We start from the raw sequence: 19,558 nt of genomic DNA, 5'->3' as shown, positions 1-19,558 counted from the left end.
CTTTTCAGGAGGCGATAAAACAATAGATTGGTATTTTTATTTCATTGCTTTTCACGGAAGAAAGTGTATCTTTTGCAAGCACCAAAAAGGAGCTATATATTCCTGGCCATGAACACTTAGGTATATCGAAGCAAAAACAAAATTACGACCAAAGTATAAAGAGTGTGCTACAGCCGCATATTTCTTTACAACAAATGAGAGATGGAGTAAACGTCTGAAAGCGAATGACAAGGCTACATGACCAAAAGGCCTAGAAAAACACAACTGAGTCTCGTAAAAAGAAAACAATTTTATTACAACTTCCACGTCTTCATCGAGGCGGTGGCACCTCTGCATTTCCTAAGTTGAAACGGGCTTTTTATGGATGTTACCGTCGTTGCAGAACCTACATACGCAGTTTCCTTTGCTGTCGCATTTCTGCGTAAAAAATACGTGTATTTTGTGAGCGAGTTTTCCCCATATGAAGCCACACAGCGCGCAAAATACGATTGCAAACTTTATGCAAATATACTCAATGTCAACGCGCTAAACATAAAAAAAAATTATATAATTATGGACATGCCAATGGAATTCCGGATTACAATATACTTCAGCACAGATTTCAGCTTTCACGTCACGAATTTCTTGGAACGTAATCAAAACGCCATTCAAATACGATACACTTCTGCGTCGTAGAGCCACGTTAAGAACATGTTTAGGTCCATCCTTTTACATTTTAGTGAAAAACAACTCACCGCCCCAAAAGCGCACGGCATTCCTTGTGGCAGAGTAACTCGTTCATAATTACGGTTCCGAACATTCAAACCACCAGCGAACACTGTATCTGGTCCAGGAGGTCGATAAGTGCAAATGGCATTGCAATCACGAGGCGTCACAGTGACCTGAAAGATTATTAAAAAAAAACCATCAATTTAGTTTTTCTGGTTAAGTAAAAACAAACATTATAAAACACTTCCTTTTTTCAGGACCGATTAGGTTTTTGCCTTTATTGTATTTTGATTTGCTTTCTATTGTTTTAGAGCCGCTTTATATACACGTAGGGGACGCTAAATCGACTTATGCTTCCTCGTGCGGTCTGAATGACGTGCAAGTCTGCGGAAAGCCTCTGCCGGGCGGGCGTATTCTTAATATGCAGAAGGCAGACGCGTTGGCAACGGCGCACGCGCTGGATTGGCTGATTTTTGAAGATCACGCTACTACGTCAGACCTAGCAACGCGTGTGCTCCAGACCGTTCTGTCTCTTTTTTCGCAGTATTTGACATAGTTGTAAGTGCCTCATCTCTTTAGCACAGCTAGGAGTCGGAGTAGCAGCAGTCGGAGTAGCATGAGTAGCTGCATCGCTTTACACACAACGCAGAGCAAGAATAGTCACACCAACACGACCCAAGCCAGCCTCGCTAAACGCTGCCCGACCGTCCTCCTGGCCCTCTGTGACCGACAAGGCGACCCTAGGCCCCTGCCTAGGGTCGCTTTGTTCTAGTACACCCTACCGAGGTCATCTCCGGCGATGGGAGGAGCGTGTTCCGAAACCAAGACCACTCAGCCAATAGCAAGCGAAGGATCCTCGCGCCTCCTACCGGTGGAACCCATCCAGCCCGGGGTACGATTCAATCCAGCGAGCGCGCGTTCGAGGCGACGACCTGACACATCTATCCCACGAGAAAAAAACAAAAAAAAAAAAAAAAAAAAAAACGACTTATAGTGCGCTGCCTTTGGGACGAATATTGCAATGACATTTTCTCTCTCGGCAAAAAAAAAAAAAAAAAAAAATTGGATTACTCTTTTTTGTTTTATCATTTACAAAAGCATACGCATTTTGTAATAACAGATTTTGCAATCTCAACGAAATTTCGCGTTTATATTGACCACATGTCGTCGTGGTTACCGGAACATTGTTCCTTCCATCGCCGGAAATGGCCTCGGTGTGTTCGATCTTTGACTGTATTTTTTAATACAAGAATCGGCCACGCATCGTTATGATTTATAGATTTTTAGGATGCTTAGAGCCCACAGAGTGAGTTATCGCCATATTTAGGCGATATCAGAAACCTCCCCGGAGCGCCTTTAAGAGCTTGCTTCCGCGTCCACCACGGGTACGTTATAGACATCAATGAGAAAAAATGTAACCTCCCTTTCGGTGTTATTCTACATGGTGAAGATCGAAAATGTGTGAGCATAAAGGCCCGTTTACACACTTGCAACCGAGTGCGACTAAGAGAGACGAGACTTGTAGAAACCTCTTAAAATTTCTTAGGACGAGGGAACTTACTGGCACTTTGGCGCCATCAATGCGGTGACCCTGGAACTGCATTTCACAATAACGAAGGTTTTACGGTATTTCCGAAGTCAGATGTGCGTAGTACCTATAAGAAAGGCTGGTTTATAACGTTGACAAAACTTTTCAAGCCAAGAAAGAAAGGATAATGCGCGAGAGAAATAGAAAATAGGCCGGACAGCCAATCCATTAAATGGTACCAGTGTGTCCTCTCGTTGCAAGAGGTTTTAAGGAACCCAATTTTAAGAGGTCGCAAGAGTGTGAACGGGCCTTTAGATTCTCCAATCAGAGACCGGTGCTGAGACGTTTCGTCTGTCTGACTACACAGTACATACTGCCAATTAAAGCTCGGCGCAATAACGTCATTGGAAATTCTGCACAAAGAGCATGCAAACTTCCCTTCCGTATTGTTCAGTGTCTCGTCATAGCCGATCTGGACGGCGCCCGGCAGCTTATAGCTGCTTTCTCGCGGAGTAAGACCATGGGGCCAATCAGGGCCCTTGATTGGCCTTTTATGACGCACCTCACTAATTCGCGCGCCGACGGCGAGTTAAAACAATCGCGCCAGTGTTTCGCGCGTACAGAGATGCCACCTCGGATATAGAAATGACGCCTCGAGAAATTTAGACGCTTTTAGCTCTTCACCACGCGCTGTTGGAAATTTGTATTTGCCACCAGAACTAATTAGAAATGCAAATAAATGCAAAGGTGCAAGCGAGCTGGACAATAATGACGAAAATAATCCCTGGAGAAGGGGAACAAGAGGGACAAAGGACAAACATAAACATATGTTTGTCCTTTCTCCCTCTTGTTCCCCTTCTCCATGGATTATTTTCGTCACCAGAACTATCCTCCTTTTGTTTACTGCCAGGTATTTATCGCCAGCTGCGCCCAGCGTGTCGCCTTGTAATGTGATGGCGCAGTGTTGCCGCGAAGCGTCGGGTGGATTAACACGAGCCCCAGTGAGCCTTTTGTTTACCGCCAAATATATATCGTTCAGCGGCACTGCTTGTGTCGCCTTGGAATTCTTCGCCACAGGTCCGCCACGTACCTCCAAAAAGGGCAACCCCGTCGCCGTCCTCGGTGTGAGCTACCTTCTTATCTCAAACAACAAGCTCGAAAGGGTCATTTCGTCGCCTCCTGCTGGCGAAAGTGCAGGACGTCCAATAGGCCAATCAGTGCTTTCGATTTGCTCCATGGTTTTACTACGTGGGCAAGCGGCAATACGCCGCCCGGCAACGCGCTCTGACAACGCAGTAGTTGGACGTGCTCTATATATATTGAAGCTGACGGCCGTTTCCTTCACATTGATCGCTACGTAAGTTGAGGTTTTACGACAGGTCAATCAAAACGCAAGGCGTGTTGTACCGCAGCGAAGGCGGGAAGCCCAAGCTCATGGCATTGGCAGCTACCTTCAACGCACTAGAGCTTGTGCCGCCTAGATATGCCCTATCGAGCAAGCATGCAGCTCGAGCTTGCAGCCTTTCCTGCGGTACATCTAAGGCAAAATATGTGTCGGTCGTATTCTCAAGAGGCCTAGAAGTGACGGCCATTAAATCCCTCACTCAAAAATATTGAATAAATTGCGCACGTCTTTTTTTTTTCTGCACGTAGCCTGAGTTAAATGGTAACGCTTGTCGCGTTTACAACGGCGTGACTAATGAAACATCGGCGCGCTGCGCCTACAGTTCAAGCTAAGCAAACAGTTCAAACTAAGCCTCTGCACGGATCGAGGATAGATGACACGCTCGTCATGTTATCGCTACGCGCAGAAGCTCAAGCCAACGCTCGACAACGCGCTGATTCGGACAGTGTAGACTATTAGCAACTGCGGATGGAGCCATGCCGCCCATCGTAAGAAAAATATGTGAAGTAGGAAAGCTAACAGGCTACCACTTTTGCGCGTTTTGTTTTTTCCCCAAAATGAACGCGGTTTTGCGGCCAAAATAGAAAGAAAGTGTAAGAAGATTAAATGCAAGCCGTGAAATGTGCAAATAGTGGGGACCAAAGTTAAGGTGCTCCAAGCAGCGTAACAAGCTCGGCGTGGTGCTCCAAGCAGCGTAACAAGCTCGGCGTGCCTGTCCCCAACCGTCGCCAACTGATGCTTGTGCTTCGTCGGACTATAAACTCGCATAGAGTCTTGCTCATTTAACTGTATAAAAGTAGTCGTTCGACTCTCGAAAAACTTTCCCGCTTGAGCAGGACTACATGAGGTTTCCTCATCTATGTTAGCCCTCAATATATAGGGTTCCGAGATTTATACCCGGGGCGTAACTATATCAAACGCACGTGCCTGTTTCCTTGACCACTTACCTCTGTTAGCTCACCAAGAGTAGTGTTCTTACAAAGATCCTTAATCTTTTGCTCACAGTTCGGGGCAAGGTTTTCGGCACCTTTGATTTCTGGAACAAATATTAACAAAAGAAACACGCAAGCTTCAACATAATCGAAGTGATTTTTTAGCAGCTTTCGCCAATCAATGTCAACATCATTATCAACATGTTAGACACGATATGCATGTGTTGTAATTAGGTTAATTATGAAGGCAGTCCACTGAGTTAGTGCATATGGCATAGTGATTTTACTTTTGGCTGTGGAACTCGAATGAAAGATGGAAGGGTAGTTATGAGCGGCGATAACGGCCGACGCCGGCCTTGGTTGCTCGGTATCACTTGCTCCCACGGACTACCGTTTTAATGAGCCTACCGTACCAGCATTTCACTAGATGAGGCGTGTAGTTCTGCTGCATTGTGACATTGCTGGACAATTGTGCCAGCTTGAAGAATTTAGGAAGCCGCTCGAAAAAGCATGGGCCCTCAGGGAAGGGGGGAGGTATAGGGCCGTATTTGAATTCCCACCTCTGACTCTTGAAGTTAGACCGATACAGCAAAGCGCTAATTGTAGGCGAGGTGCTGCGCGAAGATGTCGCCCTTCAGCACTTACCCCACCAGCTGCACTTCGCCGGAGGCATGGTTCTTATGGCCGTGCCGGGGCGAATGGGGCGAGACCCCTGTCATCACTGCCGGACGACGTCACTACTCTCCGCCCAAATTAACCGAATGTCGCACCATTGTGCATGACCGAGCCGACTGTGTTCGCTCTCACGGCCGATTTGTGGGACAATGTTTAACTCAGGACCAGAACAATTTGTTCATGAATGAAGATAAGGCGGAAAGTTTGGCAGCGCCAGCGAGGGAGTCTGAGAAATACAACACGACTGACTAGGCCGACGAGCGTGGCACTGCAGCCTTGAAAGTAAGCGAGCGTACACTGACGCAACTGTGGATTTCAGGAGCTCCTTCTCCGACAGTCGATTGCCCATCGGCAACTCTGGACGAGAAAAACAGTTCAGGTTTTCCACCGGCGTCTGGCGACGAGCCCAAGTTTTCAGGGATAAATGTCAACGCGACTTCAGCAAAGCGCCGCCATGACGACCTTGCTGAGGCCTCGAGCTGCAGTGGTATGTAACGTCGGGAAAGCGCAACGGCAGCCACGATTGTCGTCACTGTAACACCGCAACATGGGCGTACTAACCGGAGGGGGGGGGGGGGCAGGCCCCCCCCTCAGCTTTCAGCGCGTGGGGGGGGGGGCAAGTCATGTGTTTTGCCCCCCCCCCCCTGAAACAGCTGCCACTAGGGCAGGGCAAACACTGTCCGGCGGCGCCCAAGGCATATCAAGGGCACCGCCCCCCACCCTAGGGGGGGGAGAGTCTGGTTTGCCCCCCCCCCCCCTCAAAAACAAGTTGGTACGTCACTGCATGGCAACAAACTGTCCAGTTGGCTACTGTGCACGACGACCTCCCTGTACGACGCCATGCGCTCTGCCTGGTTCTGATGCAACGTCTGAACTTCAAGATCCTGCGTGACTGGCGACCCTAAATCTGAGGGGGCTCAGACCGAAGGTAACGGCCAGTGTATCGTCTAGTCCAAGAGCAGGACCTAGACGTAGTCGTGTTGCAAAGGGCAACTCCGGCCAAAACTCAAAATAAAATAAATTACTGGTATCGCTGTAGTGACACCAAATACGACCCCAGCCAAAATATTACGTCCGTGGGACGCCGCATTTTCAAATAATGCCGATAATAAAAATGCGACCCGCCACGAGCCGCCGCTCCTTAGGTCAGCGGGTTGCCGATCGCTAAAGCAACATTGGGCCGTGACGTCAGTATCGTTCTCTTTTTTTTCCTCCGGTCCGGGCGTTGCGCGCTTCTTTGAGCCACTACCACCGCTTCTTCGGCTTGTGATTGACGTGTTTAGTCGTTGCTTTTATCTGTAGTCCGTGTAGCTTCGGTATAGCCTTTTGTTTGTTTGCTTGTGAGGACTCAAAGGCTCGTTTTAGCGAGCAACTCGGAGCGCCCAAGACTGCCCAGCTGTTCCTCGAAAGATGTCGAGTGCAACTATTAGCGCTGTGGGCTGCTCAAACTAGGGTGCCTCCATGTGCTCCCTAGCTCAAACAACCCACTGCGCAACACGGAGGTGCTTTTTCACAAGTTTCCAACGGACCGGAAATTGGAGAAGGTGTGGATGAACGCTAATTGACGATTGGACTTTGGACTTCGGCTTTTACGCGCCCGAGGAAAAAAGAACAAGAAAACAGACGTGTGCAGCCCAGCACACGTGTGTTCGGGCGCCGTGGCCCACGCCGGAGAGCCTCAAAGCTTCGTGTCTGAAACTGGCCCGCAGCGCGAAAGCGAGAGGGCCCTCAGTACTGTACGTGGCAGCGCGGCGTAGAGCAACGCCGCTCCATCCACCGAGCCCCGATGGCAATGTAGGCCTAGTGACGAGTACAGAAGACCGTACACACGGCGACAGCCGCCAAGTACGGTACCGAACGAGTTCACTCGTTCTCCAGTCGCTAGCTTCTGGGTATACAAGCGACGAGTGCGGCATAGCGCACGCACGGCGGCGGCCGCCGAGTACGGCACCGAACGAGTTCACGGGTTTTCCAGTCGCTAGCTTGTGGGTATACACACCAACTCTTGCTACATATGCTGGATAACTACCACGTATACGGAATTAAAACAAAATGAGTTTACCTCCTATCTTTAGACGGCTAGCGCAACAGAGGTAGGTGCCGGTCGGCCTGCGTGCTCGTTGAACGAGAACGATCCTGACGTTACGTTCACATAGCGGCTGATTTCCAGTGTTGCCGGGGCCTCGAGCGGCTAGTTTCGGTTTTGTTGGCCGCGCCCCAAACAAAACTTTGAGGCGTCGATATCTTTAAAACTACGCACAATAAGGAAAAAAAATTACACCTCGCAATTCAGGGACGCCTGACTGCACTAAAAACAGTCATAATCCCAAAATCGAAAGTATGGACCGGAGTTGCCCTTTAAGGCGGAGAGTGAGGAGCTTACGGCAAGCTTTGGTTTCCTGTCTTACTTCGATCTGTTTATTCTTCAAATTCGGGGTGTTTTTATGACTATTTTTTAACCATTTATTCTAGATTTTTCGGTGTCTTTTCTGGGTGTGCTACAAGAAATCGGCGTTGATCAAGGCTTTTCTTTGGAGTTGACATGAAAGGGGGTGAGATTTTCCAACCTTTAGGAAACATACGGGTAACCCAAATATCTGGAAAACGTCCGGCTACCAATAAGTGAACCAAACGGGACGATAGGTATTGCTTTCGAAGAAATAGGCAGCCTCACGAAAAGCTGTGTTCTGAGTGAATACAAGAAAGTTGTGGATACAATTATTCTGTAAATCGCGTTTTTTGTTCAGAACAGTACTATTCGGGGTCTTTGTTTGCTTTCCAGAAAAAAAAAAAAAAAACTTGGCCGTTATTTATATTATCTTATCGGTATTCAACAAAATACGGAACCCTACCTATGACGACTACGTCAGTCATCCTATTATGACTTCAGCAGGGTTTGTTTTGCTAATTCGGCAAAGCCTGGGGCGAGAGCTAAAACAAAAAAGTTGCGACCTTTACCTTTAAAGTTCTATCATGAATGTGATGCATTATAGGATTTTATAAGACGATAATACAGCATAGGATTATAATTTATAGGCCATCATAGGATTGTAGGATAGGAGGCCGGAGCGGAGGGAGGGAGAGATGGAGGGTGAGGACACCCTGGGAGCAACATAATCTAGGGTAACCTAGGAGCAGGGATGGGCAAAATACGTCCAAATACGTATCGAAATACAAATACAAAATACTTCGTCAAAAATGTATTTAATTACAAATCTAGTTACATTTCCAAAAAAGCATTTAAGTACAAGATACAAATACAACCAAATGTATTTGGCCTCCTCCAAATACTTTTCCAAATACATTCCTCAAAATTTGCGTCAGCGACTTCAGGGCACCTGCAACGGGTTTCTGGGTATCTCATTTTAATTTTGCATAGCACACTAGGCAGTTAGTGTGCGAGGCTCTAGAAACGTAATAAAAATATAATCGCAAATAAAATGTAATCAGCTTGGACGTAATAGGTGAAAAAAGTAAAGAGCTTCAAGCAACTTTTTTGTGGATTACATTTTGGTATAGACCAACCAAGAACCGAGAAGACCAAGACGCGCAGCACTAGAGAATTTTTTTATTGTTCCAACTCGCGCCAGTTACGAAAATCTGGACGACCCGCGCATTTAGAATGCTCCAGGCAAAAATATGGATGGAAATCAGGCTGGAAAGCATCCCAAGTTGTCACAGGCACTTATTTAGCCAGTTTGCCTGTGAACGTCGATTTCGTCACTATTCTTGCCCTGGACTAGCACCGTAATCACAAAGTCACTAAACGCTTGTGCTTGATTCAGAGACACTGCATTCGGTGCAGAGCGTAGTTTTCTTCCTGCTCTGGACAGTGACAATAAATTTGAGGGATGTATTTTCGCCCACAAAATTGTATTTAATTACAATTGTATTTGAAATAGCCACGTTTTAGTATTTAAATACAGACGTCAAATACATTACCCAATTTGTAATTAAATACAAATGCAAAATACACAAAGTATTTGAAATACGTATTTCAAATACTTGTATTTGAAATACTGCCCATCCCTGCCTAGGAGGTGTTACTAGGAGGGGGCAAAGATGGGAGGAGAAAAAGAAGAGGAACGGAGGAGAGAGTCGGGATGAGAAAACTGGTGTGTCACGTGACGTATATTTTTCCGCTAAATTTAGCGGGTAAGCTGAATAGTTGTATATGTCACGTTCCGTCGTAACGTGACGTCGATTTCCCCCACTAAATTTAGTGGGAAACTCGATTGGTGTCCGGGTCCCAAGACGTCAATTTTTCTGCTAAATTTAACGGGTAAGCTGAATAGTTGTACAGGTCACGTCACGTCAGTTTCGCACCAAATGTAGCCGGGATATTGAATTGATGTTTTGGCCACAAGACGTGCATTTTTCCTCTAACTTTTGCGGGGAGGCTAAGTTAACGTATAGGTCACATGCCGTCCATTTACACAAGGTGTGTAGGTACCTGACGTCATATGACGCCAGTTTCTCCGCTCAAGTCAGCGGAAAATACACGAACGAACCAACGGACGGAAGGACAGACAACATTTGGGATTGGAGGGTAGCTTAAAAAATACCTAATAATCCCGACCGGCCCTTTTCGAGCTTGATTGTTGTATGTGGGTTCGCTCATGGCAGAAAATGCCTCTTTGAATCAATCTTATCGTTATTTTCAACAAAACGCATTGTTATTTTATTAAGCGATATTAATACGCTCAACACATAAGTAAGCGAGTGCAAACGATTAGAGAGGTGTAAGTACGCTGATTCTAGTTGAAACTAATAAAATTGGCAGGAACCTTTACCTTCAAATTAATATAGTTTGTGCAATTAATTATTGGGAAGTAGTCTGTCATGTGATGCATATTTTCGCGCTGAATATAACGGGGAAACTGAATGGTGGTATAGGCCACGTGACGTCAGGTGACGTGACGTCGATTTCCCGCTAACTTTAGCAAAGGATAAAGAATTGATGTTTTGGTCACAATACGTGAATATTACCGCTAAATTTAGCGGGAAAACTGAGTTGACGTATAGGTTACGTGTCGTCAATCTCCCCTAAGTGTGTAGGTCAGTGACGCCAGGTGACATCCACGTGACGCCACTTTCCCCGCTATATTTAACGGACGGACAGACGGAGGAAATTTTCGGAATGGGGAATAGCGTTAAGAAGCATTTTATGCGTTAATAAGTACGGCCTAGCTGATATGGGCGATAGTTTCGGTGACATGCAAAGCGTTCGTTTACTCTTTCTCGAGAGCGCGGTCAAGCCCATTTAGATAGATTGTATGTGCTGCCACCTTACGTTGCTGCTCTTGTTTTACGTTGCAAGAGGTACTGCCTTCTTCTTTTTTTTTTTTCAAATACACTTTTATATTTTTGTCATTCAGGGACCATTCTTTGGTGGCTTTTTTTCTTACCAAATGGAACAAAAAAAAAAAAAAGATTTTGGCTGGAAACTTTGGTTGTTAAGTAAAAAAAGAACTAATAAACAATTAAAAATTTAGGTTACTTGACTTATACAGAAAGTGGCGACATTGACTCTACTTCATTTCTTCGTCAGTTCAATTTCGCCACAAAATTTAGTAGGAAAATGCCGCATTGTGGCCAAAAACACCAATTCGTTTCTCCGCTAAATTTATTGGGAAAGTGATTACTTTAAGGCAACTGCGCATCGATTCAGCTTTCCGCTAAATTTAGCGGGGCAATTGACGCCACGTGACTTATAACCAAGTCAGTTTCCCACAGGATAGAGCGGAAAAATTACATTACATGCCCTAAGCACAAATCCAGCTTCCCCAATACACTTAGCGAGAAAAATCGACGACACATGACCAGTACACATATTCAGTTTTTCCACTAAATTCAGCGGGAAAATACACGTAACGTGCGACACCAATTTCTCCTCCCCAACTTTCCTTTCCTCCTAGGGTGTCCTCCCCCATGTGCCTTCCTTCCCTTCGCTCCCCTCCCTCTCCCTTCTCTGCCCATCCCTTTTCTTACCTTTCCTTCCTCTCGCCCTCGTCACGTGACACACCAACTCAGTTTTCCCACTAAATTTAGCGAGGAAGGTTACGTAACGCGACATATGTCGAAAAATAGTTTCCTAGTAAAATATTTGGTTCCAATAGACCACATGCGAAGTTTTTCAAGCGTCTGGCAACAATTTGTGCACTGCCATTTTTGTTTCTTCGAGATTCCTCCACTTTGTCCATTTCGTAGCGCTGTCGGTAACAATCGAGGCCTACTGCTCACCGTCATCGATCCTCACCCACACCTGCGAGCTAAGGGTTAGCATTGTTTTGCGATTTTCTTCTGCATGTGCGCGGTCGTCGCCCCGCCTAACGCTGGTTTCTCGCCGTAAGCAACATGAAGGACGTACACTTCAGTCTGTCTATGCTGGAAAAAGCGGTGGAGAAACTGCATCGTGACGTCGCCGGTGGGAGGAGCCTAATCTCCATCGCCAACCAACTACATCGGAAGAGAACTGCACCGTGACGTGTCCGGTGACGTCGCCGAACAGTGGCGATTGAGTTGAAACTACATCGTTCTTTTTTTCCCTACAGGGAATTTCGGAGAATCGCCGAGTAGGCTAGCGCACACCAGCTCGGAGCACGTGGAGCGAAAGCTCGCGCTGCAGAACCCCGGGATCGTGGGTTCAATCCTCGCTCCTGCCCGTTTCGATCTGCTGGATGAGCATCGTACCGGCGTGCGGTCGTGTACTGCGTGATGCACGCTAAAGACCCCGGGCTGGCAGTCGTGCTGCACTGGCTAAATTGCTTATCTACAGTGGGTAACAATGTCGCCATGTTCAGGCAGACTAAACTCCTGCTGTATAAACAACTAACGACAAATTTTACTTGTTGACTATGTTTGAGAGCGTTAGTGCAACTTCTCTCGTGCTGCACGAGAAAGAAAAAAATGTTCCTTCGGGGGTTAAATTTTCGGTGAAGTAGTAAGCAAAAAAGAAGAGAATATTTCCCTCAAGTTGGGTTCGTAGTAGAAGAGGGGGAAGAAGAAAGTCAGTTGTTAGTCCCACGGTGTGTATGGTCTTTTCTTTATGTGTATGTTTATTCTAGTTCAGCTGGCCTAACCTGAAGTAGTTGCTTTAAAATAAAGCATATATTTCTCTCTATCCACCTGAAGTATGAACGAACTAGCTCAAGTTAAGCCTGTTACCGTTGCTTGCTTGGCATTTCGCTCAGCCAAATCGCTTATATGGGGTGCACTCAAATGAAAACACAATCGTGTTAAATCGTGTAAGAGTATTTAGAACATTTATCGATGACGCCGCTGAACTTGCATCGTTCAAAGGACTTCCTCTTTGTGAGCGCCTTCTCTGCTTGAATTTGTTGGAAACACAGCCACTTCGATCCGACGCAATCGATGATAGCGTTGGTGACATCAACAAGTACGCGACTCACAGAGCACTGGAGAACACCAATGTTTTCGTCGCTCCCGACGGTTCCCTCCAAGCCACCAGTGGCGTAAAAGCGTAGAGCTGCGAGGACTTGTTGTTCGACCGTCAGCACACGGGGCCCTTCAAGACAACGCTGGAGCTTACCGCGAAGCTGGTCACACAGCCAGCGAGTCACCCGTTTGGTCAGCCGGTATTCGCCCACAAACCTCACATCGCTCGTCTCGAAAGCATCCCGGTGATCTCTAAAAACTCGATCCGCTGGCGAACCCAACAGTAGAGATGCATATGTTAGGATCGTCATTTTTTTACGATGCAGATTGATCTTTGGCTTCGCATCGACCACTCAGTTAACTGCATCGTCAAAGTGCATCGTGACGATATTTTGACGTCACCACCAACTGCATCATTTTACGAGCATAGCCCGTACTGCATAGGGAAAAACTACATTTCAACGTCATGTCACGTGACCCGAGAGAAGAGCCAATCAGTGCCCGATGCAGTTATCTACATCATTCAGTTTGCGTTCCAGCATAGATAGACTGATCGAAATTTGTCTTTGAGTGCCGGCAAAGGCACGGGCGCGGGCGCCTGGTTTTCGAAAACGCTCTCTCTGCGTGAGTGCTTGCGCGAGCGAAGGATTCTTCAGAACTACGTTTTCGCGACCTGGCGTTTGCCTGCGCCGTAGCCATCTGGTTAGACGGAGCATGCGCTTCGGTGCCTCTTTAGATGGCACTGTGCATTTCGGATATGGTATATTTCGTCTCCCCATATCTATCTCCTTCCCTTTTTCTCCTCCCAATCCCTTTCCTTACCCTCCTACTGTGACTCCTTACCCTCCTACTGTGACATCTTCCCCTCCCCATCTGCCTCCCTTCCCCTCCCCATTCATCCCTCTACCCCTTCCCCATCCCTCCTCCCTCTTTGGTCACGTGACTTACTAATTCAATTTCTCAAAAATTGATTCTTCACTCCCAGAATGACTGTTTAGTGTCTCCCAAACACAGCTTTACACAGCTGCGACTTCGTACAGCAATGTGCCTAAACACGTCTTAAAATCTATGACGAGAAAACACACTGGCGCCATCTATCAGGTAGCTGTGGAACATTTGCCATTTTCGTGTATTTTCTACTCTAAAAAAAAAACTTAGTTTTTCTCTTTCCTTTTTTTTTACTTTTGATTTTAATATTAACGCAAAAGCCTCAATCTAGTAAGGCGCAGTTCGAGAGTTAGCTTACAGATGGCGCCAGCGTTCCAGCGTGTTTGTTATCTTGTAGCAAAAGTTACAAGAATTCTGTCCCAAGCAATTGCAGGTGTGTGAAAGGGCCTTTAGTTAACACTAAACCTCAAACACACGTCGCTACTCCCTCCCCCTCCCCGCCCCCCTTCCTCCGAAATAAAAAAAAAGAAAAGCAAGAAACGCGGTTTGCATTTTATTACTCCAAACCATTTTTCAATGAACCGGTAACCGCCACAGGAAATGATGGCTTTGTTCCCGTTCCTGTTTAACATCAAATATATGATATCGGTTTCAGTATTGTTGCGGGTAGGTCAAAAATAACTCTTTTTCTCCGATTTTCGGTTAGGGTTCGGGTTAGGTTCGACCAGACTTGTACACGTTACTGAAAAAAAGTAACTGATTACAATTACAATTACTACAGTCAAAAAAGTAACCGATTACCGTTACTGATTACTGCCTCCCAGAAGTAATTGAACAATTACTGCAAAGTAATTGATTACTTTTCAAGTTACTTTCACGTTACTTCTTATTGCGATGACAGAAATACACAAATACACAGTAAAATATTGCGTACACAATTTTGTTTGGTTATTGTTCCCTTTTTTGTTTTCAGACCCGGACCTTGTCGTGTAGCTGACGCGTCGACCTAAGGAACAAAGCCCACTAAAAAGTCAATAGCGAGTTCCCGCTTCCCGTCGACTTTATCAGCAATCTGCAACGAGATCCGGAACTCCCCAGCCAAGGCTGGTGGCGCGCTTGTAGAAGAGCGTGGCGCAAAAGAAAAAAGGATTTGCCGACTAATCCTAGTTTTATTTTTTTTAGATCTTAAAAAAATGTCAATCATTTTTGCTCCATGGCTGAGTGACTATGTTGATTTTTGTGAGAAAAAAAAATTGTGGAATGAAAAATGTTATTGGTAATTGTGTAATTGATTTTGTAATTGATTACAGAAAAAAAGTAATTGAATTACTCCGAGCGTTACAGCTTGACAAATGTAATTGAAGCGTTACAAAATTACACTTAACTGTAATTGATTACAAGTAATCAATTACTTGTAACGCGTTACGTACAAGTCTGGGTTCGACGCACCTTTTTAAGCCCGTCATTGTCAAAGTTGACAAGCCTACATTATTTTACTTCGATCTGTCAATGAAAGCGGAATTATTCAAAGACGTCACAGTGAGCGCCTGGCGCCTTGCCAGTCGTGGAATGCCGACCACGTTAGCAAGAAGGCGGGGCACGTTATCAGTGTACTCAGCATTTAATTCGCATTTATTAATTGTGATGATCGACAGTTGCTTCTGCTCGGCACTAAGCACAAAGATGGCGGCGCCCACTAGCAGATCGGGGAACGGATTGCCAATATTCTAAGCGTAGCTCATTTAGTGGCTCTAGTTACGGTTTACGTGATTTCTCCTTTCGCTGTCTTGATGAGGAGGAAGGCAGTGTTCAATTATTATTGCTTTGCGTTAACGGATTCAAGTGGAAACAAATTCCTCTTCTGGGTTCTATGACCATTGAGAGTTAATTCGGGTCACTGTTAAAACTAGCTGGAAAAATAGTTTAGCGTCCCTAAAAAAAAAATCAGCAGCTAAAAAAAAAAAAAAACAATTAAAAAAAATTATCCGGCATCCGAATAAATTAGTGAAAATTCGATTTGGAGTTAAAATGGCCCTCGAAATAATTACCTTCACAGACACGATAGCCTTCTTCGGGGCAGGGTGTGGACAAATTTTGTATGAGCTTTTATTTGTCCGTTGTAGATATTGATGCAGCCTCACAACAACACGTAATCATGCCATTTTTGTTTTATTCTTTCAGCATCAGGGGTAACTACAACCAGGCCAAGACGACATAGAAGTCCAATTATTAGATTATATGCGGCGTCTAAACTGCAAGAACGACAGAGAATCTTCTACTCACCAACTTCAGCTGCAATTGGTTTACAAATTGCAAATAACACAAACATTGCCACAATCAGCCTTGCGTCTCTTATGATAGGAAAGGAAAGACCAGTGTTCTTCATAATGTGATCCACCTAGATCAAAAACACGCGGATTCAATTAATGTTCCCACATGAAAAGGAAATGCAACTACATCCTGATGGCTCATATCTGGTTTCCTGCTTTGCTGTTACTAGAGTAAATGTATATGCTCTGCTTGCAACATATGCTCCGCTTGCGGAGCAAGCGGAGTATATAAGTTACTCTAGCTGTTGCAATCTATTTCTTCATGAAAGGGTGGAGCTATGCCCGTTCCCCCCGCGGTTCCTGAGAGTGTCGGACTGGAAGAACAAATCGACATTCTTGCCTTTGCCAGTTCAAACATAAATAAAAATAAAAAATCACTTTGTTTTTGTTCTGGTGGCCTCTCCTCATTTTTTGTTTCTATTTGTTATTTTGTTGGCGTTTTGAGCCTGCATTTTTAGACCTGGCATGTTTCCTGTTCTTAGTTTGGTCGCTTCCGCTTCAAGTTTGCCATTGCTAAACTTAGCGCTGGGGTGCGCTGACTCCTATTCCCGTAATAAATTCCCGCGATTATGTTTTTCAAACAAAAAAAAAATGCATTTGAAATAATGAGTACCAGATACTGAGAAATGTACGGAAGACAGAGTACCAAATGCTTTCGATCAAATATGTTTACACGATACCGAATTACAACCAAAAGGATTTGAAATACAGTATCATGAGTGGAGTACTCGAGATAGAAACAAGTATGCTTGCGGTTCCCCTAGTCTTGAAAGTCATATCGTCCCGAAAACACGTACAGCATTATTGCTGCCATTGTCGAAACACACAAACCTCAATAGGCCTTTCCGGAAAATCCCAGAAAACCTTGCAACGAGAGGAATTTTGAGGTTTTTTCGGATCTACGCTCGTGCCGGCTCGAACGCGTTGTACATCTTGGTGGCGGCACGATTATATTTTTTTTTTATCAAAGGTAGCATAGAACACCCGGAAAAATTAAGTGAACGGAAAAGCTCATCACATTTTCTGTTTTAATTACCTCCTGCCTTCTCTGCATTCCTAAATTATGATATTCGGGCACTTTAACCGAAACCGGTAATTGAGTTGATCCCCTAGAACGCCGGCAAAAATGTTTAGGCTGAACCAGTGGGTGAGGATCGCTGAAACAGGCACGTAGCCAGGATTTTGTTCCGGGATAGAGGGGGGGGGGGGGGGGGGGGCGCCCATGACAAAATACTGTATGTGGGGAAGGGAGGAGAGGAGGTCCCAGCAAAATGAAAGATTTCGGGGGGGGGGGGGGGGGGGGGTCGGGCCCATGCCCGCCTTCTCCCTAGCTACGTGCTTGCGCTGAAATGGTGGTTCAAATCTTACTTCTCGTCTGATTTTTCGGAAGCTATTTTTATTGTCAAGAAATCATATAGTATATATATTAACAAAACACTTCTTTTGGAACTTTTGAAGTAAGGACTGACCACAATTCAAGTAAGCTCGAAGAACTTGCGCTACTTACGAATTGCGTCCCACCAGCTGGAAGTTCGGAGTTTGCTCACTGGGTGAAGTAATTGATTCTGTAGCGATCCAAATCCTCTTTTTATAACACCAATGGTGTTTGACCCAAAGATGAAACCGCTTCTAACAACCTGATAAAGAAAAAATATTCGAGCCTAAAAAGTTCAACGTCTTTTATCATGCCACCTCTTATAAAGAAGAATGACGCGGTATCGCTAGCAGGTTGCAAGCTAGCACAATAAAGATTTTCTTTGGGGTGCGCCTTTTATTCCTTCGTTTTCTTGGCTCTCCTTTTGAGAAGATGCGCGCGGTTAATGTTGTTCACCTCCCGCGCCCACTTGATCACGGAATGTGCGATACCTACACGGATTGATCGCGCGTGGCATCGAAAATCAACGAGGGCAGACGAAAGAAACACGCAAACACTACAAGGACAAATGAAGTAAAGATCGAGAAGGAAATCATATATTTATTAAATGAGTATACGGAAACGAAGTGTTTACGCTTACTTCTTTGTTTATACGTAATATATGCAGTGCTGTCAGCCAAGAAACTCTAGACTAGTGTTTCTGGACTGCCGCAATAAAAGTCAAGAAAACGTATTTTAAAAGGTGTTAGCCGATTTTAAATTTGAGCCTCGTGGTGGTCTATGAAGCTCCGTTGAAATGCCGCCGCGTTTTGAGTTCCTAAGAAGTAGGTCCAGTTTCGCGGCAGTATGGCTCGCTCGTGGAGTCACTTAGTCTGGAATGTGCCGATTTGGCAGAACATTTCCGAGACTACACCAAAATAAATCGCTCAAATAGTATCCCAAATATTGGGCAAAATTTTTTTTTTTTTTAAGTTATCCAAATTACAGTTTTGGTCCTCACCGTGTTTTTCAATCTGAAAGTCTCTACAGGCAACAACCAAAAGTAACGCCAGCGGCAGGCAGGGGTTTACTCTTTTGACGGCAGGATTTGTTCCCAACTGATTACAAGCAGTTTCATTGTGTGAAATAAATGCTTTGGAAGATCGCTTCAGCAGCCGCGCAGCAGCACGAAACAAATGCTCGGCATTGTTCATATTTTAGACCGCCAGCTCGATTGGCGAGTCTGCCTTCCACTGACGTCACGGCACTGAAAAGAGCGCGTATATTTGAATGTTGGTTTTGGCATCATTTTCATTTGTCGATTTCACAATAACTATTCTGAATTTCCCGATGCTAAACAGCATACTCGAAAGGGCAAAGGGAGGGGACTCATAAATTTAGTTAGTTGGGGCAGCTAAAAACGATTGCCAGAGTACCCCTTTAATGACTTTACTACTTTAAACATGTTAAAGCTTGCACAGTGCTTCCGCAACGTGCATGCCACAGTATCAATATGGGCGTTTTCCGCAAGCGATAGGCAGGAGCTTGATCTGAGGATTCGAGTACCTCTGCCGAGCCGACCCCCACCCCCCCTCCTCCCATGAATGCACTGTGACTAACACGCTGAAATATGGCCACTCAGTGAATACCTTATATACACAACTTGCAGATGTCGCCATTGCTGCGTATAGTGACGGTTATTTCTTCTTGTTGGTTCCTTCTAGCTAATATATTTATGCGGTTTGAAACTAACACGGTGAACCTTATGCTCGTAGCACATAAAATACAGGCATGGCCGCGAATGACGTGGCGGGCGAGCTATGTTTAGGTCATAGGGCGTAGAGTTCTTAAATATTAGGACCAGGCGAGATTGTCCCGTGTTGACACCGCCAAGCGGCAACGCTCGCAACTACAGTACCCTTGGCCCTGCAGGAACTCTTGACGTGGAAAGCGCGTCACGCATTGCGCTTCTCGCTGGCCGACTTCGAAGCGAGAAATAGAGGGCTCGTGTTCACGTCACTTAGTTTCCGTACCCTTTTAAACTAATATTGTAGATGTGCGTGGCGGAGTGAGGAAAATACTCGGTTCCCACGCGGGTCAACAAGGTGTAAACACCGATCGACACGGTTCTTTATATTATACTTTTATGCTCTTCTGGAAAGTTCCAGCTCATTCTCGGTTTCCACCGAGTATTCTGCTTCCGAACATTCAGGAACTTACCATGTGTATAAAATTCGCGGATACGGGCTGTTTTCAAACAGCCGCCCTTCTGACGTAAGGTGCGTAGTAGCTAGCATTTAGGTCTGTCGGCACAAGTACATCTAATTAAACGTTTCTTTT

At 45.4% G+C, this 19,558-nt stretch overlaps 1 protein-coding gene across 1 annotated transcript; it reads right to left on the bottom strand.

The window, feature by feature from the left end:
• Positions 1-316: 316 nt before the first annotated feature.
• Positions 317-15,920, bottom strand: LOC120837767. The gene is made up of 4 exons (XM_040207339.2): positions 15,818-15,920; positions 4,589-4,677; positions 735-881; positions 317-417 (listed from the first exon to the last, which is right to left on the bottom strand). The coding sequence occupies exons 1-4, from the start codon at positions 15,918-15,920 to the stop codon at positions 340-342; spliced, it is 417 nt and encodes a 138-aa protein (XP_040063273.1). The 3' UTR covers positions 317-339.
• Between the last annotated feature and the right edge of the window lie 3,638 nt (positions 15,921-19,558).

The sequence above is a fragment of the Ixodes scapularis genome, unplaced genomic scaffold (assembly GCF_016920785.2).
Source record: "Ixodes scapularis isolate PalLabHiFi unplaced genomic scaffold, ASM1692078v2 PGA_scaffold8__174_contigs__length_109621045, whole genome shotgun sequence".
Lineage (NCBI taxonomy): Eukaryota > Metazoa > Arthropoda > Arachnida > Ixodida > Ixodidae > Ixodes > Ixodes scapularis.
This window is presented reverse-complemented; position numbering and strand designations above follow the sequence as displayed.